This window comes from Athene cunicularia, assembly GCF_003259725.1.
Source record: "Athene cunicularia isolate RWA chromosome 6 unlocalized genomic scaffold, athCun1 chr6_part1, whole genome shotgun sequence".
Lineage (NCBI taxonomy): Eukaryota > Metazoa > Chordata > Aves > Strigiformes > Strigidae > Athene > Athene cunicularia.
Window position 1 is genome coordinate 10035597 of NW_020799105.1, and position 26304 is coordinate 10061900.

The 26304-nt window shown below is 37.5% G+C and overlaps 1 protein-coding gene across 1 annotated transcript in view; it reads right to left on the minus strand.

Annotated features, from left to right (window-relative positions):
• Nucleotides 1-21978, minus strand: part of KNDC1 (kinase non-catalytic C-lobe domain containing 1) — a 62458-nt gene extending 40480 nt beyond the window's left edge. Inside the window, exons 1-3 of the mRNA XM_026851494.1 lie at nt 21741-21978; nt 18506-18564; nt 1167-1313 (exon numbers count right to left, since the gene is read on the minus strand). Of these exons, the coding sequence (XP_026707295.1) occupies nt 1167-1313; nt 18506-18564; nt 21741-21978 (444 nt within the window). The remainder of the gene's footprint in view (nt 1-1166; nt 1314-18505; nt 18565-21740) is intronic.
• Between the last annotated feature and the right edge of the window lie 4326 nt (nt 21979-26304).

Below are 26304 nucleotides of genomic sequence, written 5' to 3' on the forward strand. Positions count from 1 at the left end.
TAGCTCCCCTCACTCCTTTCCACCCAAGAAAGGGTCCAGTGGAAAAGGAAAAGAAAAAGAGAACAGATAGTCACAAAGTGACCTTCATGTGTTACACTAGATCAGCCTTGATCCACTCTATTTTTGCACTGATGTAAGTAGTCAGCAGTAGCTTTCAGGAACTAGAGACCAATTGGAGATGCTAGGGAATGCTATACTACCCCTTTTCTGACTCTGATCAAAAGTAAACAAATAGAAAAACAGGAGTTGATCAAGCAGGCTCTATATCCTAAACCAGGGAGCCAATATTATTTGCTTTATACAAATTAATCTATTCATTCTTCTGTTGAAGCACTCTGAAAAGTATTGATTATAGGTGCTACTACCATTTAGAATATACACTATCAGCTTAGGAAAAAAAAACACCGAACCAAAACAGACAAGTAGACAGCACTATTCTGAAGTAGAAAAACTGAATCCAAGAAAAGTCACATTTGGACAACTGTTATTCTCTGGCTACAGTCTGCAAAAACAGTGCATTCAAGCTAAACATTCACACATTAATGTCAAATAACACTGTAATAGCTAACCAACATTTAGAATGTAAATTATTTAAAAAAACATAATCTTGAAAAAAACATATATATCTTCAAATTCTTTCCAAAAACTACAGGTAAAGTAAGAGGCTAAATGGAATAAAATACAAAATAATTAAGATATCTAATGAAATACTTCTAGTAATGCTTTATACAACACTGCTTTGAACATGCCAAGGAACAGAAGTTTCCTGGGGCATGGCTCCCTCCCCTCCCCTTCTTAAATGCAATCCAAACATCATTGGAGGCACCATACAAATTTCACAGCATAATCCCTGTGCTCTTACTTCTAATAACTCTCTCTGCAAACTAAGTATTAAATGGGAAGAAACAGTTAATGAGAATATTTAAATCCACAAGCATATTAACCCAACTTTCTTAAAAATCAAATCACCATTAAATAGCTACATCTGCTTTTCAGCTTGTATCTCCATTAGAATAGGAAGAAGGAAGAATTTCTGCTAAAACTGGGAAAACCTCAGCTTTCTTGAAAAATCTGAGCACATTACATATAAAGATCATCTATTAATGAATGTATACAGAAATACTGTCACTTTTTTAGAAACAGAAAATTACGTAGGGCTGTTTTACCTCAATATCTGGCCTATTTTCAGGATTCTCTTCTTGCATTTGTTCCAGCAGAGCATGCAGATCTTGCCCAAATTCTGATTCTGTCTCCGGTTCTACTATATATTCTATTGCTGCTTTCAACGTTGCACCCAAAGAATAGATGTGTGCCTGCACGAAGTTTAAAAAAAGGCATTAAATATGCTACCAACTCTCTCTTGTTAAAAAAAGCTCTGAGACCACAAGGGACACACCTTAGAATGTTTTCATTTTTAACTTATAATGTAACAGTTTACTAGAAAGGTAGTTCAATTTAAACAGGAGGAACACAATGGGCTTCAGTCCTGTTTTGGGGGATAGGCTTGTTGCAAACAAAAAGAAGTAACCCTGTGGGGTCCAGCTAGAATATTTTTTCTTCCTCACCAATAATGAGTATTACAATTGTTCATCAGCTACAGTTAAATATAGAACTGAGGCCCCTGTGTGTGTGCAAGTAGTATTTAAGTTAGAAGCATGCTGGGAGATTGAATTGGAATTCCTCTTAGCAGGGAAAAAAAACTTTGTGCTATCAAGCATACAGAAAGTCACCAGAAACAATACAGCATAATATCACTTGTTTCAGAAGACACCTATGAAAGAATTTTAAGAAATATTCCACATTTGCCACCTCTGCTTCTCTTAAAGCATACAACCTTGTGCTGAACTCCAATAAAAATGGAGGTGAGCCAACAACTTACTTAAATCTAGTTTTAATACATTAGATTTGCCATACAACAGAGCTATCAATTTTTAAAAGTTTTCTGATTCTTAAAAAAAAATTCAACCAAAACCTTTTTAAATCTGCTTTAGTAGATAAGTGCAAGTTTGTGCAAACATTTCAATGGCAATACAGTACAGCCAGGAATTCACGTGTACGGAATACTGCCCTCTCAGGTTTACAGATACATACATAAATAAAAGAATTGTACATTAAATCTGGTTGTATTAATGCATTTGCTATAAGCTTTACTATTTTTCACTCTAGAAAGAAGGTGACTCTAAGGACAAAAGTAATTTCCTCTCTCCACTCACCCCATTTTCTCATTAAGATGAATTATTGTCTCTAAATTGTATGAAGGGGAGGTGACTTGTTCCACCTGTAGGCATATACGCACACACACACACACTATCTAGTGTGGCAGGGCACCTCCATGAAGGGTAGTGTAACACTACCTCATTAGGAAGTGCTGTATGTGAGAGTGTGCAGCTTGGACAGTTCCACTTCTTCCCCCCTCCTCCATGCCCCCCCCTCCCCTCCACTCCCAACCAAGAAAGCATCAACTAGCACTGACTATGGGATCTGAAACTTTGGTTTACCCTTGGGACACATCAAGATTAAGACAAAAGTCAGAAACACACACACACACCCCATATGTCATCTGATTTAAAAAGAGATAAATTTTCGCAAAGCAGTAAATTGTGTCTCTTCACTGTTATACAATTTCACCATTAAGCAGAAGAGGTAACTGAAGACTTGTTTTTCTTTCAAGAATCTCAGAGGAACTCAACAGGAACTGTTATGATTTTTATTTTGATTTAGCAGAAGAATGAATGCTGTTCCATCTAATCCAAGAGTGAGTAAGGGTTACTTCCTCCCCTCTCCCCCATCAAGCCACTATAACCCACTTAGTGAAGATAGCCCTACTGAAATACACTGCTGACAGACTGACATGATTTTTCTTTTTTTTGTAAAAATAAACCAGACTATACCGGCAAAAGGATACAAAATTATGAAGCCAGCCTGAGCAAATAACCCACCAACAAGATGATGTGAAAACAGTTATTTCTTTATACTTCCTGAAGTTAGAACTACCCCTACCCATACTTATTTCAGCTGCAGAAAATTATCTCCAGCCTGGACTAACAGAGCTCCTCACAAAGGAAGTACAACTCCTGCTAATGAATATTTAGAGGGTGATGGTCTTATAGTCTGCACAAGTTAACTTGCTATAAAACCAACTAGGTATAAATTAACACCTTTCTAAGCCTGCCCAAGACTGAAGGCCAGTACTATCTGAAAAAGAAAAAAAAAAATAATCTAGATTTATACTTTAGCATATTAAAATCTGTAGAAGAAATTTAACCAAAATTCCTTCCCCAACATACAAGAATTTATGAAGATGGTTTTAACTTTTTTTTTCCTGAAGACTGCTTCATAAGCTTTTGAACAGTGAAAAGGAAGTGTACAGAACTTACTCCTTTACTTTACACTTCTTCCCCCCTCCTCCATGTCCCCACCCCCCTCCAAACTAAGAAAGCATCAACTAGCTCTGACTACTGGATCTAAAGCCTTCGTTTACCCTTGAGCTCTGAGAAAACGAGTTTGTGATCATCCACTAGGTGGGGCGTTCCCCAAGTTTATGGATCAAATCCGCTTCTACTTACCACAGTGTTTAGGCTTAGGAAAAAAACCCAACTTTCTAGGAACAGAGAGCAAGATGGTAAATGCAATAAAGTGAATTCAGAAGTATAAAATACGTAATGCTCACTAGAAGACACTGCTCTCAGGGAAAACAATCTCACAATTAAACTAAGGTTTTTTACTGTGTGTTAGAAGGAAAGTAACAAACAAACAGCAAAGAGTGGCAAACAAATTTCCTTCTCCTGGAAGACAAGCAAAAATTGATACTGTATCGGGAATTAGGAATTTTCTTAAAGAATTAAGAGCAGGTTGGTTTTTTTTTTTTACCAGTGAAGATTTTTCCTTAGTTTCTGAAAAAAACCCTCACCTGTTTTAAATCTAAGGAGAATACTTTATGTAGGAACTGTTGCATTACAGCATAATAATATTAATAGATGATAAATAACATGCATTTCAAGAAAGATCGAAAAGAAAAAAACCCACAACAAAACAACCTCTTCACAATTTCTAAAGAGACTTAAGTTAAAGACTAAATGTAACTTGTTAGAAAAAAAATCACACAGACCATGCTGGCAAGACAGCACTAACAGTATCAGCTTTAAAAACGATGGAGGGGAGGAAGGGAGAAAGTCACACTGGGAAACTGGATCTCCAGATTTAGTCTTAGAGAGTACATCTACTCTTAGCCAAAAGTTAGTAAATATAACAAGAATTGTAGGTGAAATGATGATTATACGCAACACTGAGAAGGCTATCATGGAAATAATGTGCCCTTTAAAAAAATCAAAATGGCAGGACAAAGAGAAGATGTTTGAGAAAAGTCACATGTGTGATTTGAGGTCCTGAAAGTCTTCCTTTCAGCAACAGGCTAAGGGAGCTCATGTATTTCAGAGAAAAATTTGAAGGTCATAATCATACAATAGCTTCAAACCAAGATAAATTCTAATACTAAGGTGCTTTCCAAGAGACAAAGGCATAACCAGATTCAAAAGTTAAAAAAAAAAAAAAAGAAAAACAGGTAAGAATTCAAAAGTTGAAGATATTACATATTTTTAAAGTGTTCAGGCTAAGTACTAGAAGCACTTACCCAGGGAGAGGACAGCTTCTGCCATCATGTTAAAATTTTATTTCAAGAGTGAAATATATTCAAAAAGGCTTCTGTCAGTTCCAATCAAAAGATACTGGGCTTGCTGCATGCCAATTTATGACTGTTTAACACTATAGAAAGTGAAATCAGAGAATAGAAATGATTCGCTCTGGATTTAAAATCTGCAAATCAAAAGATCAGGAGAGGAAGTAAAAACTCCAAGGCTGCACATAGAGTGTGACAGAAGCTCTGTTGTAATACTGCTTGGCGGGACTAAAGAACTAAGCTTCTATAGGAACTCATACTTGCAGACAAATAGTACAGAAAAAAGCTGACAAAAGAGCTTTTGAATACTGACTGCATAAGTGTTTAACATATTGCAATTACAAATAATGAACATTTACATTTTGTGTTGAGATTTTACTGAGTTCAGAAATGTAGGTCTTCAACAGAACTGAAAAAGACAGACCACAGTAGAACTAATACTGTAAAATATTTCTGACTAAATAATAAGTTATGGGAACAGCATAACACAATTCCTGGGTTTTGACATTCGTATCTGACCCTCATTTTACCTTGCAGCCTTTTTTTTTTTTTAACTGAGATTGCTGCATACATATAGATGTTTCCACCCTTTCACAATTCAAAGCATTTAAAGGTTCCATAAATGAAAGCTTTAGTGCGGTTAAAATACTCAGTTTTATAAACAAATTCAAGCTAACACTTGAGAAAATTACTATTGGGCAAAAACATTTAATATTTACTTAAGTCCTTTTTAATGTACTCACTAAAATGCACTATTTTTATGCAAAAGAAAACCAGTAATGTTCTTCAGCAACAAAATGAAAGGGAAATAGGCCCATTATTTTAAATCCTTTCCTTCATTACAAAGGGACCAAACACTTCCACATAACTGTAATTACTGGAAGGTGCTGCATTAAATATTAGCTTTTTATTCATTTGGCACTTCAGATGTGTAGATAATTAGTAGGCAGGTTATGCTAAAAGTGCTAAATCACTGTAGACTAATAGCAAAACATATACTCTAGTTTGAATTAGTAGTAAAAGCTAGAAAAACAACATTTTTAACCAAAGCTATACCTGCAGCTTGTCCCTCCTAACTACAGTTGCTGCTTAGCTTTGTCTGGAAAAATTCTTCCCCAAAATACTTCTAAAAAAAGGTCACAAAAATGCAGCTACAAATCAATTCTCTCAAATAATCCACTCAGCTGAAGTCTGCAGGTATTTCAACTCTCAAACTGCTTTTTAATTTACCAAACAACTGAGTGAAAGCTATCAAGTTTTAACATGTTCTTACACAAATGTCAGGTGATTAGTTTACATTGCAAAACACAGGAAAGGCTTCATAATACAATCATCTAAAAAGTAACACTACATAAAGAGAAATGAACCAAGCAAAATCTAAATGCACCTGGAAAGAGCCTGTCATGTATCCTGCAACTGAATGTTGCCTAGTCCCTACAATGTGACCTCTGTATCATTCAGTTTGAACTGAGGAACACAACCTAGTATGTCACTCTAACCTCACTGTTTGTAGTTGTTGGGCTTCTTGTCTATATTGATTCATGACAACCGTTTTATCTCCATGAATTTGTCTAAGCTTTATCCACAGGCAACCTTTTGCATCTATGTTTTGCAGTAAGAATTTCTGTAACCTACCACATAACAAAGTATTACTTCCCCTTGTTTGAGTCCACCTGTGTTCATCTCATTGTTACCACCTACTTCGTCATTTATGAGGGCTGGCAAATACTCACTCAATGGTTGCCTCCATGGCATACTTCACAGATTTCTAGCATAATTTCTCCCTCAGGGCATTCTCTTCCAGGCTAAAGAATATTTAAGTAATTGCTCCTTTTATGAATGCTGTTTCACCATCTGGTCCTGGAAATTTATTTTACTGCTATTTTGTCAACTTCGTCATTCGTCTATTCTGACACTCTTATTTGAGCCAAGTTTTTGATAAATCCCCATAAAGAAGAGTTGCAATGCAAGAACCTCCTGAAAGTCCTACAAGATGAAAAACATTAAACAGTTCTTCTGCTATGGCTTTCTTTAAAAAAGATTTTTTTGTATCTATCTCATTCATCTGCAGACATTGCAGACTTTGGGCAGCATTTCTGTGTTTTGATAGATGACCAGCTGGAGTGCATGGAGCTCTGCCTGGGGATGGATGAGGAGATGACTGAGAGTTTATGGGTCAGGATTAAAGGCAGGGCAAGGACAGGTCACATTACAGTGGGGATCTGCTACAGGCCACCTGAGCAGGAAGACCAAGCGGATGAAGCCCTTTATAGGCAGACAGGAGCAGTCTCACATTCACAAGCCCTGGTCCTCATGGACAGCTTCAACCACCCCAGCATCTGTTGGTGGGACAACACAACAGGGCATAAGCAATCCAGGACATTCCTGGAATATGCTGGTAACTTCCTTCTCAGGGTGACAGAGGAGCCAGTGAGGAGAGGTGCTGTGCCGAACCTTGTTCTCACCAACAAGGAGGGGCTGGTGGGGAGTGTGAAGCTCAAGGGCAACCTTGGCTGCAGTGACCATGGAATGGTGGGAGTTCAAGATCCTTGGTGCAGCAAGGCGGGCACACAGCAAGCTCACAACCCTGGACTTCAGGAGAGCAGACTTTGGCCTTTTCAGGGATCTGCTTGGCAGAGTAGCATGGGATAAAGCCCTGGAAGGAAGAGGGGCCCAATAAAGCTAGTTAATAGTCAAGTATCACCTTGTCCAAGCTCAGGAGTGATGCATCCTGACAAAGAGGAAGTCATGTAAGAGTGCCAGGATGCCTGCATGGATGGACAAGGAGCTCCTGAACAAGCTCAAACATGAAATGGAAGCCTACAGAGGGTGGAAGGAAGGACAGGTAGTCTGGGAGGAGTACAGAGAAGTTTTCTGAGCAGCCAGGGATCGGGTTAGGAAAGATAAGCCCTGATATAATTAAATCTGGCCAGGGATGTCAAGGGCAACAAGAAAAGCTTCTACAGGTACACTGGCAATAAAAGGAAGACTAGAGAAAATGTTAGCCCTCTCCAGAAGGAAACAGGAGACCTGGTTACCCAGGATATGGAGAAGGTCAAGGTAACTCAACAACATTTTTGCCTCAGTCTTCACAGCAAGTGCTCCAGCCACACCGCCCAAGTTGCAGAAGGCAAAAACAGGGACTGCAAGAATGAATAACTGCCCACTGTAGGAGAAGATCAGGTTTGAGACCATCTAAGGAACCTGAAGGTGCACAAGTCCATGGGGCCTGATGAGATGCATCCACAGGTCCTGAAGGAACTAGCAGATGAAGTGGCTAAGCCACTATCCATCATATTTGAGAAGTCATGACAGTCTAGCAAAGTTCCTGCCGACCAGAAAAGGGGAAACATAAACCCCATTTTTGAAATGGGAAAAAAGGAAGATCCAGAGACCTACAAGCCAGTCAATCTCACCTCTGTGCCCAGCAAGATCACAGAGAGGATACTCCTGGAAAGTATGCTACGGAACATGAAAAATAAGGAGATTATTGGTGACAGCCAACATGGCTTTACTAAGGGCAAATCAGGCCTGACAAATCTCATGGCCTTTGATGTCATTACAGAATTCGTGGATAAGGGAAAGGCAATTGATGTACCCGGACTTGTGCAAAGCATTTGACACTGTCCCACGTGACATCCTTGCCTCTAAATTGGACAGACATAGATTTGACAGATGGACCACTTGGTGGATAAGGAATCGGCTGGATGGTCACGCTCAAAGAATTGTGGTCAGCAGTATGATGTCCAAGGGGAGAGCAGTGATGAGTGACATTCCTCAGGGGTTAGTGTTGGGGCCAGTGCTGTTTAACATCTTTGTTGGCAACATGGACAGTGGGATTGAGTGCACCCTCAGCAAGTCTGCTGATGACACGAAGCTGTGTGGTGCCATCGACATGCTGGAGGGAAGGGATGTGCCATCCAGAGGGACGTGGACAGGCTTGAGAGGTGGGCTGTGCAAACCTCATGGAGTTCAACAAGGCCAAGTGCAAGGTCCTGCACACGGGTCGAGGCAATGCCAAGCACAAATACAGGCTGGGCAAAGACTGGATTGAGAGCAGCCCTGTGGGAGAGGACTTGGGGGTTTTAGTGGATGGAAGTTATTGATGCCCCCTCCCTGGAAGTGTTCAAGACCAAGCTGGAGGGGTTTTGAGCAACATGTTCTAGTGGAAGGTGTCCCTGCCCATGGCAAGGGGGTTGGAACTAGATGATCTTTAAGGTCCCTTCCAAGCCTAACCATTCTATGATTTGGAAAAAAAATTGCTAGTTTTTCAGACTTCAAGCTTTCTGCATACTCTTTCACTTACTTCTAATCACCTTCTTAGGCAGCTGTATTCAAACTTTTTTTTGAGATCATCTTTGATAGGAGATACATATTCATTTAAAAAAATAATCATATGGTAGGTTTACAACAGTCTCCATGCTACCTGTAAACACTTTAACAGTCATACATTCTGGCTTTCCATCTGGCTATGTAAAACACAGGTGACCGCTTTCCATAGACAAAACTGCCAGCATCTAGAGCAGTAATTAATTTGAAAAGCAGTATTGTCAAATCAGAGCTGCACCTAAAGAGGAAAAAAAACCCGTAAAAGTCAGAAAATACAAACCTTTCAACTTGACCTCAATGTAGTGTCAAGAAGATGTTACCTTAACTATTGTAGTGAAGACTGAGATATATCTTGAGCCACTGACAGCCACCTTTGCAAACATACATTGCACATTAAGAAGTCACACAAAGATGAACATAGACATAAGCTTGACAAAATTTAAACCATGTTATTTGTATGAATCTACTCATGTGTTTGCAGGGTAAACAACAGGTTCCTTACACTTCCATCCCATTTTGTCTCCCTTAATCACAAAGATCAGCACCACAACACAGATGAATAGCACACCAATTGGCTCCTCTTCTGCAGGACTTTAGAAGTATAATTATGACAGGTAAGGAAGAACTGCAATAAAACTGCTGAAGACCTCAGAGGTTAAATCGCAGAAGTCACACAGATTTATCTTTAAAGCTTCTTGAACAATGCGATTTTTTTAAACTCCCTTTGAAAGTGAGTTTCATGTGCCACAACTCTACTTCTGATTTATCAGCCATTAACCTCCTTACTTTTAAGTTACCTGCCATAGGTATTTCATTTGTCACCTAATTAAATTAACACAATATATTCCCTGTAGGCATAGAAACAAGGAAACCTGGGAAACAGTTATATGCATGCTGAGCAGACTAGCTGTCTTCTCTCAACTGTAGAAATACTTTCTTCATTGTATGACAAATACAGTAATATTTGTAGTTGCTGAAGTTATTTGTGTAAAAAAAAAGTTATCTTAAACCTAAGAAGAGGTGCCTACTGTTAAAGTCTGTCACTCTTTGATCTGGGTAATGCATTCACACAATCCTGTATCGGAGGATGCTTATTCCACATTTTGGATCTACGGAACTGAAGTGCAACACTTCCATTTAAGAACAGTTTGGGCCAATAAACTCAAATAGCATCCCAGTTCCTTTACCATGACATTGATCAATGACATCAGGACTCTGATATGCAAAATATTTGCTACTGTACAGTAATCAGTTCATTCATCTTTGAAGTAATTATGTATTTTTTTTCCTATATTTTTTTTCTACAAGGAACATATATAAGAATCTTCAATAAACTGCAAATATAAAAAGCTGGCCAACCACTTCTGAACTTATCCCTCTGTGTAATATCTTGTTAAGACCACATTTAAAACATCAATTTTCATAGAACTGCTATAGGAGACTGAAACTGCAAATGAGTAGGTAGCTCTCATTGTATATACTAGGAATGTAAACAGAGGAGGGTAAGCAGGAAGGATTTGATTTGCTTTTTTGGTTGTGGGGTTTTGGGGTTTTTTTGGGGAGGGGAGAGGGTTGGAGGCTGCTTTGGGGCTTTCTGCCTGATTATTTCATAGGGGAATGATTTCTGCAGAACTAAACTTTGCTCCTTCTTTTCTACTGAGGCAGAGAACTCATCTATAATGTGAAAGGACTCAAAGTGCATAGCCCACAAACAAAAAAAGCTTTACAGGGAAAGTATAACATATCTTTCATTCATGTGCTGCTTCAAAAACTTGATTAGATCAGCATTCCTTAGTAAAAAGGCAACACCTGTTACCGTTACAGTTGAGAGAATGGAAGAATGGTTTGGCTAGGGGTTTTTTTGTTGTTTGGGGGGTGGGGTGTTTTAGTGGTTGGATTTCTTTTTTTTTTTTTAAACTTGGTGAGAGGGCTCAAAAGTTCAAGAATCCTGGAGTACGTATTCACTAACAGGTTTACACTAAACCTGCTCCAAGTAGTCATCTAAAAAAGCCTATGTCACTTGCAATACATTCCCCCAGAGACAAGATCCTTAGCTTCAAAATCATGTTCTCGATTTTTCTTTGAAGCTTTTCTGAAAAGCTGTAACTAAGGAGAATGATATGCAAGTGACAATCACTTTGTCATAATCCAGAAGGTCCTGTTGACTCTATCTCAGTCAAGATAACTGTACAACCATCTAATTCACAGTGAAAAATGAACCAGTCTCAAAATTTAGTCTTCAGATTAGGAAATTGTCCATTCTGCCGCCTACTTCTAAGTCACTCACTTCCTGAACCTTTCAAAGAGGTGGTATTTATTCACACACTGGTGAAATGGCTCTGTTTTCAGTTCATGCAAATGTTAAAGATGAATTGTTGTCATTGTTCCAGGAGTATAAAGTCTCCAGATCCAGTCTAGCAATGATCATGGATCTTTTAGTGACCTGAATATCCATGTAAAACAGACATAAAATTAATGAAAGAGAAATCTTTTGATATCAAGTAATGACAAGGAATAATTTTGCTGAAGGCCTTCATGCTGCCTTTAAGGATTCAGGCTTACATTTCAAAAGCATTTCCAAACATTCTAGAGTCAATAATGGAAATAAGCAGAGTGCTATACAAAATTAAGTTCTGCCAGTAAGATCAGTATGATGATGGGTCCAAAGAAATGAGTTTGAATGGGTAGCACCAGAAAGTGACAGATAATTCTACCAGGACTAAGGAAAGCAACTTCATCCATAGCTGAGAAAGTATCATTACTGATCAGAAGAGTTTATGTGAAAGAGGCTGGAGATCAACAACAGATCCAAAACATTTGTGCATCTTTAACATTAAGAAGCCTGGCGTTTTATGACACTGCACAAGCATAACAAGAGAAAACAATCTGCCCTCTTTTGCACAGATTTTTGCTTATGATGGGAACTATCTGCAAATTTATCCAACACAGCTCCTTAGGCATCTAGAAGAGTAAACTTCAACTACTGCAAAAACCAACTGTTAAAAAACAGAACACCAAGTTCTCTTTTCTCTCCTAAGTCTTTCCCTCACAAAACCAAAAAACTCAAACAAGCTGATTTGAAAAACAGTTTTGTACATCAGAGAATAATCTACCTCAATCTTAAGGAAAATATATATCCTAGCTTTAATAATTTCTTAAAGAAGTCTAATAGCAGAGTAAGGTAGAAACCTAAAATACTAATTTTTGTTGAGCAGGTTACCTGTAAAGTCAGTAATTTATTTTTTGAGGACATTTTCCTGCCTAAGAGACAGACTATTCATGATAAAAATAGAAGTCAGTCTGTGAAAAGTTGTGTTTTTCAGATTTAGAGGCAAACCTGTAAAAATACTGGCAATATGCTCAAAAAGCCAATATGACAACTTTGCAAGCCCAACTTCAGAAATAAGCAACAAGCTGTAGGTTTTGAGGTAATCAAATTATAAACTTTAAGATATTCTATACATTAAAAAAAGGACTGCTGTAAAAAAACCCCACAAAAATCAAGCCACCCATAGGCCACATTCTTCTTTTGGTTAGCTCTCTGTAGAAAGCAAATAAAGGGTGATACTTGCTCAGTACTAAGTTCCTGAATGCAATCTCAATTGGGCCAGTGATGTAAAAGCATGAGCAGGAGGATTCCATTTCCTCTTCTATAGCACAGTAGAGGTATAGGTAACCAAATAAAAGTAATTTATTTTTGTCACTGAAGGAAAAGACAGCTTTAAATAACACTCAGAAAATAGAATGGTTTAGACTACAGGAAAAGTTACCATTTGCTGATGACAAGCCTTGCTGCTGTTAGACAGAATTAGTCTCAAGAGGAGGCTACCTGAAATTAAGGGAAACAGAACTCAAGAAAAAAGGTACTAAGTGTTTCAAAAGACCTATTTCCACCATCAGATAAAAACAAAACCAGAAACCCCTCTAGGAGAACATGTAAAAAAAATTTTTTTTTCTTACTGTACCAAGAGCTAAAGAAAGAATAAGAACAGTAGAGATAATCTGACAGCATTCAAAGCTAGTACTTAAAAAAACAGGGAAGTGGCAAAGGCAAGGCTTCCTTTATACCTTCTACCGTTTTGATTTGGGAGAAAGATGAAGGCTTTCATATTTAGAGAAGGACCAACAGCTGAGACCTGAGCACTAGCTCAGTAATGATTAACTATTGAGAAATACTGCAGTAACAATCTGTCAGCAGTTTTCTGCAGTAGGACCAACATATATATACACCCCAAACCTTTATCTGTTCTCTAGAACAATAGGTTTCATTTGGGATTTCAACCCATGCATTTATATGCATATAAGATATTTTTATGTATATGGTATATATATCAATCCAACTGCCTTGCTACATTACATAGGAACAAGCCTATTATTAACTATTTAGTTTTCCAAAAATGTAATACTTTTTAGCTTGTCTTTTCTATTTGCACTATTTATACCACTTTGTGTAGAATAATTTCTTTCTAAGCTTGTTGAAACACTTGGACTTATTTTTTAGTAATATAAATCAACTATAACCTACTGAGAAATACAAGATGACAGCTGTCATGTTCTAGCAAAGACACAGGCAGTGTTCACCCTTTTCTGATTCTCTCCCAGGTGAGAAATCAGCATACCCTAACTCCTGCTGTGATAGCAAAAACTAAGAACATGTTCTAGATGAGAAAACAGAAGTGTGAACTTCACTTTTTTCCCATTCTCTATCCCATATTTCCCTCTTCCCTTCAAGTATTCAACTCTATCACTTTTTCTGTTCTTTTATTTCTGAAAGGTTTTAATCCTGCTGCATACTGAGGTTTCTGAACTACTGCATTTTATCACCTCTAAATAATGGGAGAAGTCATTAAACAGAAGCATTATCCAGTCTGCTTTAGATATATATTAAAAAAGGCAGACAAGACTGAAAATTCACTGATTTCTCTTACAGAGGCTCACTGGCATAAGCAAAATTGAATAGCCACATTATTAAAAGATTATAAATGCAAGTTCACACATGGCAGACATTGGTCCTTCATCTCACTGAAAGCTCATATCTTAGAAATGTGGGGGGTTCTACATCAATGAACTTCTGTGTCAGACTCAATGGCAGTTTTGTGATGCAGACAAATAGCTATTTGAAACTGGTTTGAGACAGCCAGTGTTTTTAACCTGAGGCAAACTTGTATTGTAGTGATAGAAGTAAGGCTATTAATGAACTCACCAATATTTAACTATTCCTGTTGTGCCTTCCACTGGTCAAATTTCACAAGTCTGGCACTGTACTGCTCAGGGCAAGAAAATGAAATAGGAACCATTTTCATTAGGAAAAGGTTAAAGCTCATCCTATTTAAAGGAGGTAATCAGGGCTCAGTATTAGTTTATAGTGAAGAAGAATTGTTTGATAAACCCAGTATATAGATAAGTAAGTATGCAAATTTTAAAAGAAGCCTCAAACCTGTATTTTTGCATCTTAATGTTTTTCTGGAACAGAAAAATTCACATTCTGTATGACTCTCCACAGTAGCATACTAGTGAAACATTACAAAATTAGGGACTAGCCTTTATACTCAAGATGTTCCTAACTCACTGCTAGCTCAAGATTAATGAGAACAAAAAAGTGGTCGGTATTTGCTGCAGCAAATAAAGACACACCTTCCAGCTTAGAGCAGCAGAAAGTGAGATCTTTCCATCAATGCAGGCAAGTAACAGCTTCAGTCAGAAAGCTTTTACTGAGCACAGCCACACCACATGCCTGCATTTGCATTAAGAATAAAAGTGAAAATTATAATAAATGTACTGCACAGAAATTCACCTTGTCTTTGGAGATATAGTGTGGATCATAAGTCTAAAGTTTCTCTCCTGTTTCCTTCTCTTTCTTTACAGCATCAACCCTTAACAGTGCAGTTACTAAGTCACAATGGTAATAGAAGTCTGTAAGGAGATAACAAAGTTAGAGGGGAAAAAAATTAACATGAACAGAGACCCAGGAGGTTCGCTATTTTAGTCCTGCACTGTCCTAGAGACCAATGCCTTTTTTGCCCTTGCACTACGACAACGCTTACACCAGGAAGAAGAGGACGTAACAGCACTATGCTATTAAATGCTGCTCCAACCCCTTAGCACCACAGTCATTTCAAGGTCTCTTGAGACCCTCAGAAACTGAAGTCCTCCCTCCAACCCCACAGGTTGGAACTGTGGCAGTGCTAAAGAAGTCACCAGTTAGAAAGCTCAGCCAACACTTCACTGTTGGCACCAAAAGCTCCTTTCAGTTACTTCCTTTGTAACATCTTTCTAAAAAGTCTATTCCACATCTGACACCGAAGCTGACAACTCCCTGAAGGGCTAGTTTTTAAATTCCTACTCTCAACAGAAACTGAAGTTGGTGTTATTATTCACAAATGGAGAGCAGGTAAGGAAAAAAGGCAAAAGTCTAAAACAAACCACATTAAATCAATTACTTTTCAGTCCTGTGCATTGCCATTTGGACAAAGCTTTAGATCTCTTGCTATTTGAAACTGCAACTAGAAACTGAAATTTTTAATAGGGTTGTTTCAGACACTAGGACAGTAATGCATTTCAATTTGTTTCCTGTGTCTGTTACCCTTGTGTGCTTGTGAGTGCCAGCTAAGTTTAGTAACTAATTACACTGGAGTCACAATTCCATTAGAGGTCTGGATCAGTAATGCACCAAGCAGGAAACAAAACATCTCTTGTTGAAATAACTGTAGCTTTATTTGAGGGATTTTTTTAAAAAAGAGTTTAAAGAGGAAGAAGTCATCTAGTAGCTATACAAACCTCATTGTGTGCTTCCATTTTAGAAGCCACAAAATAGGTCATGCTCAAATTGAGCAAAACCTCTGGCTGACATAAGTATTTTAAATCAGCTGAGCTTTGACACTGGAGTAACAGCTATCAAAGATCATCCTGAACATAATTAGTAGTCCAATACTAATTTTTTCCTTTATATTGAAATTGGACCATTTCAGTACAAACACTACTTTTCATTGCTCTCAACAAAGCATACTAAGAAGCTGCAAAAACACTCCTTCAACAAAGAACAACTGAGTAAGGTCATTACTAAAGAAGGAGCAAGCAGTTACACAAAAGATTTCAGGCCCCTGTAAAAAGAGCAACTTATTGGTATAGTACAAAGAATCTTACAATACTGTGAAAGCACAAGGGCCCAGGGTTTCCTCAGAGAGACGTCTATAAACCAGTGCTATTGTACAGTAGGAGGTTACAACTAGAGGTGACGGGATAGACAAAGGTATCAATATCTTTTAAAAAGAGAAGAACTTGAAGTATTGGCAACTAAGAAAGAAACTGCTAGCTTGGAAAGATTACAATATTATAAAACCTTTGTAACAAGTACATAAGGATTAACCCACTGTGGATCTTGGAAAATGCTAAAGCAAAAGCAAGCCAAGGTCAGTGTGGAATCTCTGGCAAAATTTGATCTGGTACTAAAAAAATTCCACCAAACTCCACAAGCAGTAAGAGGTAAAACTTAGAAAGTTCCACGAATACTCAGAATCCCATAGCTGTCTGACAAAATGCACATAAATCCCAGAGTAAAACAATACACCTCTGCCTCAACAAAGGGGAAATCCCTAGCTTTTCAGTCTTGTGCATTGTCCTGGAACATAAACAGCTGAGGCAACAGGACACTGTTGTAGCACTGCTCTCCCTGCTTTGAAAGGCTCTCCAACTGTCTATATAAAGAAATAGGAGCAGTGGGCAGAAACCGGTGCACCCAGCCCTCATCCCACTTCACAACAGACAAGGCAAAGACGTTGACTTCCTTCCACACAAATATATACTTTCATGTATCTTCACTGACCTTTGCAAAAAATGTAAAAGGGTCAATGCTCAGAGCCACTCCTGACTCAGACAGCTTTTACTGACTGTACAGTTGTTTGTGCTGTGCTTGGTATTTGGATTCATTGTGGCTTAACAGGCTTGTAAGTACTGCTGAAAGAGAAGTGTTAAATAAATCTGTACACAGACAAGTTTTACCCAAGAGGGATACAATGGCCTTGTGTATCAGACAGAGCAAAAACTTCAGGTCACTTAGTATTCCCACACTCTTCTCAAGTCTCTTTTAGTATTCCCACACACTCTTCCCAAGTCTCTATTTCACATTGTCCCATCCTTTTGGTCTTCAAACGTCTTTCAGTGTACCCTATTTGCTATATGCATAAGAGTTCAGCAGCTCCTAGAAGAGGAGAAGGGATTGGGGGGAAATGCAAGTTTGTCAGAAGAGCAAATAATTCCACAAATCTTTTAAGTGTTTCTGTGTCAAGTCTTGGAGAAGCTTGTTAAGGGGCAAAGGATGGAGAACATATTTATGTAAAATCTTAAGTCCAGCTACAGAACTACAACAAAAAGAAACAAACAAAAAAATAGTCACCTTTGGGTGACTCTGGGACTTGTTTTCCTCAACTACATCTGAATATAAAGACTACTACAGTTGCCAGGTTTACATGCAATACTGGTCACTTCCTAACCAACACACACCTGCATTGGTCTCCTGTCCCTAAACAAAGACTCCCCAGAAAGCAGCCTGGGAACAGCAGGGAGATAGAGAACAAAATCAGTAGAGCTCTGCTGGTCTGTATGACTACATTAACAAAACAGGGAGAAATGTCACATCTCTAACCTTCAAAGACTGTACTACCTTATATTCTAAAATACTACCCTTCCTGCCTCACCACTCTCATCTTGTAGTACTACACACTCCCAAGGTTCACTTAATCCTTTCTCCACTGCCCCAAGGAAATACAGTGAACTATAAACATGACTATCAAGGCTATAACTATGAGAAGTAGAAGGTATTTGTATTGAACTACAAAGGAACAGAGTATTTCTTTTTATACCTTGAATAGAACATGTTGCTAATTAAAGCATTTGAATTTTCTAAGAACATGTGCCAGAAAAAATACTCTATTAAAAAAAGGATACTAAGTAAGCAAGCACTCCTCCAGCATGCAATGAGATGGTTGACTTGGGAGGCTAATGAATTAGTATAAACAATTTAAATCTAATTTAATTTAACAATGTAGAGCATTTGTGCATTGCAAAGCAACAGATACTCATTTGTTTCTTCATTAAATCAAAGATAAAATTGCTGATTACCCTTCCATGAACTATTTTATTGAAGAGGATGGCAAACAAATTTTATATTTAGTCATAAAAGTTCATGGCTAGTCCCCAAACAAGCAAATGTAACCAGTGAAGGATACCAGTGAACATAATATAGACCAGCTGTGGTTTAGGGCAACACATCATTCAGCCAAAATATTACACAATTTAACAGTTAGTAAACAAATGTTTATACAGAGAATTAATACAGCATTTTAAGCTTACTTTTTATTTCCACAAAACATATCTAAACAGTACAATTTATTATTCACAATCTTTAAATGTGTTAAAATTACATGTTGAGAATGCTGAGCTACTGCCAGAAGTACCAAAATTATTAAATCTTCCTCTATTTTACAGATAAATTTATGAACTTGCCTCAAAAGTGTTACCGGTGATATCAAATTCTGGTGGAACAAAGGCACCCTCTGGATCATCTGTGAAAGCAAAAAGATGTTAGATTAGAACCTGTTAGTCTTGCTTGTTTAAAAAACAAGTCAATTTGATGATACAAATTTAATGATTTATCTGAAACAGAAGAAACCATGTATATAGCAGTATTTTGGTTAATTCACATCTGATGTACAAAGAATTTGTTATCCATGTTTCTAGTACTATAAGTAAAATGAAGTGCTATTTTCAAACTTTCTGCCTGTACATACCATACTTTTCCTACTAAGAAACAAAATAGAGAAAACAAAACACCCCCAAAGAAATACATTTATCATGCCTAAACACATCTTGCCTTCAGACATTTATGTTTGAACCAAATTATCACCTCAGCTGTGGCTTGCAGATTTGATTTGATTAATGGGACATTTCCATTCACATTTTCCACTGCAGACCTGGGTGATAAGGGCTCAAGCAGCAAAAAAACCTGAACAGTTCATTGCTTATTTACAAGCCAGCTTAGAACCTTGACCTTTCTTGCTTAGTTTGTTTTAATTATGATAAGAGAGTTAAAGAAGCACTTTCCCACCCATGTCCTGCTTGGTAGTGAACTGAGCTATTGTAGCAGCCACTTCTGAGTGAAGAGGTGCAAGGAAGAAAGGGACATCTTGAGAGACTGATGTTGCTGCTGCATCCAAGCATGCATGTAGTATCACACTGTACTGATGTCACAAGAACCCAGGAAGGAACACCAAGGGATTAAAAAAAAAAAAAAAAGTGTTCAACTAAAACTCTACTGTTCACATACATATTAAACTCACCTAGTCTATCCTGTGAAGCCAATGGATGATTGAGATCATTTACATGCAAAGACTATAAGCTTCCCTTCTCAACAGAGATTAAAAAAAAACCCCTGTGCTCACAGGCATAGCATATTCATCATAGCTTTAGCTCTAATAGAACTTTTGTTCCTGTATTTTAGAAGTGAAATGCAAAGGTCTTTTATTGTGAAGATACTAAATTCAGTTATATGGTAGAGAGGACTTTTAAAAAATATATTCATATATTGCAGCTACCTGGCATAGCTGTCTGTCCAGATGCCACTAAATGATTTACGATTCCTTATGATGTTCCTGGTTCTACTTTCCCACTGAAAAAGTAGGGTATGCAACTAATCCTGCATTCCCCCCCCTGCCCCCACCCCACCCCCCCACAATTTTTTTCTGACATTTGGGGAGGGCAGAAGGAAAAGGGATCTAATGGACAGATGTTTTGACCCTCCCCCCTCTCCCCCACACCCAGACTACTGCTCCTTCTTTTTATCTCCCCACTATCTTTTCCCTTTCTTTCCATAGAACACTTTAAAGGCTGTACAAGCATATAATTTTTATCACTGGCAAAACTAATTTTATTCTTTTAATATCTTGTTTACAATGGAAATTCATCTGATCTGAAGAGACAAGAAGATATCAGAGCTCTTGGCAGAACATACCACTGGATGTTTGTCACTTTAGAACCACAGAACCTGCAGGAAGCAGAACTTGCTGCTAAAGCAGAGGTGACAGGCTGTTCATTTTCTCCTCCCTAAGTGCCTATCTAACAAACTACATTTTAATCAAATAGTAATAAGATCCGAGGGAAAGGGGAAGAGAAAGAATCTCAAAGACACAGTGGAGAGTGTGTGTGTGTGTGTGTGTGTGTGTGTGAAACAGAATACATACACAACTTTTTGCATTCCTAGGAAAAACATAACTTTCTTTAAAAGGGAGTAATGAAAAGTCTCTTCCTTGGAGACCAACATAACTTCAGGGAACAAAATCTTTGTGTGTTTTCTTTACACAGGAATTTGTTATCCCACGTTTTAGGCACTTGAATACAGCAAATTCCTGGATCAACTGTTTGCCAGCTATTCAATTAGACTAAAACATTTAAGAAGAAATTGATTTTTTTTTTTTTCCTTTCCCGGCTGCAAGCAAAGATCTTATTTGAGGGACATTTTTCATCCACTAGATTTATTCTCTTCAACAAGTCTTTCATATACCCTTACAAATACAAAGTCAGCTTTTCTAATTCCTTTTTTTAATATCAAATTGTGACAAGCTCCTTAAAATACAGGAAACTGATTCCACATCACCCTATTAACATGGAACTAAAAGTTGACTCACATATCTGAGGAATTTAAGCACAAAACAAATACCACAACAATTATGAAGATATATTTTCATCTTTATTAATTACATGTTATGATTTTACATGCTTCTTTGAAACACTATCTTTGATTTTAAAGGCGGCAAAAAATATTCATTTGCTGCAAAGCTACCTTACCCCATTTTTTTCCAGGTACTGTGATCAAGATTTTGACTAAAAGAATAAACACTTATACTGACATAGATTTAAAAATAAATTAGGTTAAAGAAACCACAACAAAAACCTCAATAGTGTGTATATGGACTAGAATGGTTCTTCTGGTTAAAAGCTGACATAATTTTAAAAGGACTACAGAGTAAGACATGAGGGGGTTTTGTTTTGTAATATCCCCAACAGGCTCAAGACAAAGACTCTTTATGTGGGTCATGTGAGAAAGGAACAACAATAACATGATTTTTTGTCTATGCTGAAATCAGAAGTCATTTTTTAAGTTAAGCATTCCCCATTCATCTGCTACAATACCTGACATATTAAAATTCATTTCTCAGCTAGTCACTACACTAGCTGAGTCTAAAAATCATGACTTAAAAAAAAAATCCTTTATTCAAGAGAACTCTTTTTCTTTCTAACAGCGAATATACACTAGAATTGCCCCATTATCTATGGCCACAATCATCAAGACACACTGAATGTCAGATTTCTCTAGAAATCGAACATATCTATGAAAGCAGAACTGGAAGAGACCAAGAACATGCTTTACACAGGTGAAGACTTGTGCACAGATACACAAATACATAACCTACAGTTTTTAAAATCGAGATAAAGACTTATATAGGGGAATGTAGTTTCACTGTAAGAATCTTCTAAGCAAACTCATGAAAGCCTTCATTCATCAGTTACAAAATTGAGCATGTAGTTTCATGGGGACCTTTACTCACCCATTCCTTAAACAAGTTTTTGTTTTATCTACATTTTAATCACAAGTCTTAAGAACAGAATATCATGCTTTACTACAGTCTCTCACCATGAGTATCCATAGTTCCAAAACAAATGGCCTGGAAACACAAATACTTACCACTGAGCTGTTCCATGAAGCATACATTGCCATTGGTGTTAAAAGCCAAAGTGTCAGGAGTGATGCAGAGTGTCTGGAAGATTGCAGAATGGGCAATACTCTTCAGAGAATGGCAACACTCCAGGCAAACTGCCCAAATATCTTGCTCAGTAAGACAGCTATCCCGCAGTGACAAAATATCAGCAAGGGACACATTCTCCTGCCAAGATATGAATTCATAAATTATTCTGGATTTCATGACACTGTTTTGTGTATCATAGATTTCATTTGACACAATTGGCTACAAGTAATGTTTCCAGCAAGTTCTCAGAATTTCTAGGGCACTGATTAACACCCCAAGAAACATCAAGTGCATGACTTTGCTCTTAACAGAGTCTCTTAAGAAGCAAAGTTAACCTGAACAAAGGTATGTTAATATAAAAAAAATACCTATTTATGAGAGCTATGTAAGTTATATAAACATTGCACCAAAGTTAGGGAAACAGATCATTTGGAGGTAAAAGCAGAGAGACTATGTTAAAACATTTTGTTTAACCCATGTCTCCTTTAAGGTCTCCCAGGTGCCTTCGAATAAACTACTTAAAAATTCTCTTCACAGCAATTTTCCCTACCATCTGTGATCTAGGAAAAAGTAAGTACCCTCTAAATTAACCTGTCTTAAGAGTGATGCTTTTGTGATGTTTAGTGGTGTAGACCATTTAATAAACACTCAAAAGCCAAACAAGTCATAGTAAAAGTGTTTTCATATTTTGTCCTGGTCTCCCCATTACACCCAGAGCTCACAGTGATCAAAAACAGCTCATGCACTTATTTCTAAGTTACTGTCCTAAACTATAAGTCAACTTCTTTTGACCCCATCATCACAGTAAGGCTCTGAAGAGTAGAGTTCAAAAAAAAAAAAGTGACTCTGATGTGGATTTTCTGGTCAAGATGTTCAGAAACAATGCTTAACTCAAAGCAGTTAGCTTTCCTATGTACATTTTAAAAAATATACAACTAACACATTACCCACAGCTACAGAAGTAAAGTTTTCATGAACTTAAAGGAATGACAAAAAAACACACAAACAAAACATCAATTCCATCTGTAAGGAGAAAAAAGCTAACAAAAAAGTCAGCATCTACAGAAGTTACTTTGCATCAAAGCTATGCCACTATTAATTACACACATTTTCTCATTTATATATAGTAATTAAGACTAAAGACTACATTTCTGAATGATATTAAGTATACCTTGACTTGAAGATGTAACTGTACAATACTTATAGAAATATATATAGAATACAGAAAAAAGAAAGTATGTAATTGGCAGCAAAATAGAATGTGAGGCACCTTACAGCTCAGAAAACTGTAGAGGTTTAAACTTGTAGTCACTTGGAAAACACAGTTATAACTTTCTTTACATACCTCAGTACTGGAGAACATCAGTGATATTTGGATTACAATTTACAGAAGGGTTAATAGTTCATTAACATGTTTTTCAGAGAATCAAGTACTACACTCATAATATCCTTCAAACAAGGACTAATCCTTAGTTCAAAAATTTGATTTTTCTTTTTACTCTAAAGTATAATGCTTAATAAATGCTAGAAAAAAAACAGGTAAGAAATAAAGCACTAAGTATTATTCATGAATTTCTGTTTTCAATATTCTAGTTCTCGTTAATAGTTTTCTAGAGATGGATTGACCCACCAATGGCATTATTACCACAGTGCCTTCTAGCACTAATCATGGACACCAGTCTCAAAGAGTTCAGTCCTGCATAACAACAAACAGCAAAAGCCCTTTACAGTTCAGGTACATGAGACAAAAGATCTTATTTTCTCTGTGCTGTGCTCAGCACCATATGTGTAATGTTGCCATCAGATTTTTGAGGGTGAATGAGGAGGTTTTACCCATCTTTACAGGGAATTTGTTCCAAGCATGAAGGGCAGCACAGAGATTCCTGTATCCAGAAGCATAAACATATGACAAGGAGCTGGACCACAAACCATTAGGCTCTGAAAGCAACCACTGATAGGTAGGATGAGGACAGGCTTGGAAAGGAAAGACAAACTGCTTATTCTATGGCCAAGCAAAAAAAGGTTTGTGGTTTTTTTTTGTTTGTTTGTTTGTGGTTTGGGGTTTTTTTTTTTATAAAAGAAGAAAAGTAAGTTCTATGATCAAAGCAATGAACTAGTACTTTTTAACTCTCCTAGCATCATCCAGCTAGGTGACATGATGGCATTTGCCAAAACCGAAAAAAAAGTTTCACTAATCAAGTTGCAAAATTATGAGTTTCACCTGTGCATATGAACAAGAAAGGCTCAATTTGGAGATTATGCAAAATAAATAAAAACTGCAACCTTTAAGACAGCCTCAATATCAAATTCCAGTCACAATCAGAACTGGTAAGTTAGGCAATACAGAAAAAAAACAAAGGAAAAAAAGAAAAAAAAAAGGCCTATGAATGTTCAGTGGGTTCCATCAGCAATGGATGGCTAAGTGAAGATAAAAAACAATATAAAACACCACCACCATACAGCAAGCCTTCCTCTTTCCAATGCTCCAGGACATGAAGTTATTTACTTCACATAAACCATGTATTTCTCAGATGACCGCAGCACCTTAGCAGGCGAAGGGAAAGCAAGGCCTTTGTAGAGAATGAAGCACTGAAAATAGAGACATGCATTTGACTAGTTCACAACCCCAAAGCAATACAGAAACAAAGTTTTTACTGTGAGGAAGAAAAAGAAAATCCTTTTAACACCAGAGTTTCTGACAAGCCAAAGTTTCTGGTGAGCCACAACTTCAGTACTTTGGACGACTGAAAGTTGGTTCACTCAAATTACAGGAAGACTCAAGTGTGTTATGTAAGAGATGCTGATGACTTTTCTTTCATCTCATAATCAGTAAAAGACAACTGTAAAAGCAATTAGTGTTCAATAACTACAAAAAGTGAACTGGTCAGATGACCATCCTTTAATTATTCACTTCAGTTCTCAATTTTCCTTATATTTTCTTCAGAAAGTATAAGCCAGAACAGTGGCATATAATTAAGCAGAGGAAGAGAGAGCAGGAAGAGAATACAAATGAATTTACCACAGACTTTTTAAAAAATTTGAAATTAAATATTAAGGACTGCAAAACAAAGAAAGTCCTAGCAAAGAAAGGCATTTGAAATACACCCTCACCTTCAGTATTTCCTACTCTTCAGCTCAGGCAGCTTTTGGCTTCACATAATGGCTTTTGTAAACCACATACATCAGACACCAACCTCACTCCTTGTACTATGTACAGTGATACGAAGCACAGGCACCACTAAATGACTAAGCAGCTAAGAGTTAGGAACATCAGAATTTACAGCTTTCTGGAACCTAAGTCTTTTTCCTAAGATAATTTACATAAACTTCAAAACAATTTAATCGAGTCACAGAAAAATACGGCAAACACCATTCATTCGCATTTGAAGAAAAATACTGGATTGCCTGGGTAAAATCACTAAGTACTCTTCAAAGCAGTCCTTTTTATTAACTTTATTTAATCACTAGGTGATAGATCATGCTCATTCTCTCAACAAGAATATTGAAAATATTCATGTGCCTAGAATAACTAAATAGAAGGGCTGGTGGTAATGCACAGTCAAAAGTATATATTGAACAGGTGAAAAAAATAGGCTCAGGTCTTCTTCACACAGAAGAGTTAACCCTCAAGCCCTCTTCCATCCTGAAGAAATACTCTAAATATTTAAGCTACTGTGTAAAAAGGAGGCTACTACCACCTTCCTTCTACATTTGGCATGAGCCAGTCTGAGAGGACCTACTACAGTGAACACTACACATGTTGGGAGGACGAGCCAAACTGCTGAGCCATTAGAAGATTTATGAAAGGTGGAGGAGGGGCCTTTTCATTTTCATATTCACTTTAAAATCCTAATTCAGCTTGAGTTCTTGACATAGCAAATAAGAAAGTTTACCAGGTCTGGTTTGGGGAACAAGTGGCTCATGCATGGTTCACGAAACTTTTACTTAAAAAAAAAAGTAAAACCCCAAAATATTTTTCCCAAATATTCATTAGGGAGTAAGGAACACACTTCATATGGAAAGATACAAAGATGAGCAAGAAGAATAAAAGTGCAAAACCAGACAAACACTACAACAGAACCAGGTTTAGCTACAGGTTATTTGGCATAACAACTGAACAAACTGATTTAACAGTTTATGTTTGGAGGTTTTTTTATTTCCTAGCAACAAAGGCCTTTTTACACTGGACAGCAAGAAGTAGCTGTGCAAAAATCTGGTTGGCAGGTACTTGAAACACTTTTGCTAAGAAATTTCCCTTTATCAGGTGTGACAAGGACACGTACTTCCTGACTGCAGCATTAATCCACGGCTACAAGAGGACACGCTCCACACTCGAGGACCATGACTTCGCTGTTGTGTGGAGAAGGCGCACGGGGCCTAACTAAGGCCCAAGCTGGTAACTGGGATCACAGGGCAGGAGAAAGCGAGGAACCCGTGACACACGGAAAGCGAACGGTTACGCCGACGCGGCCTGGCCGCTCCCGGCGGGGCGGGTGAGCCCCT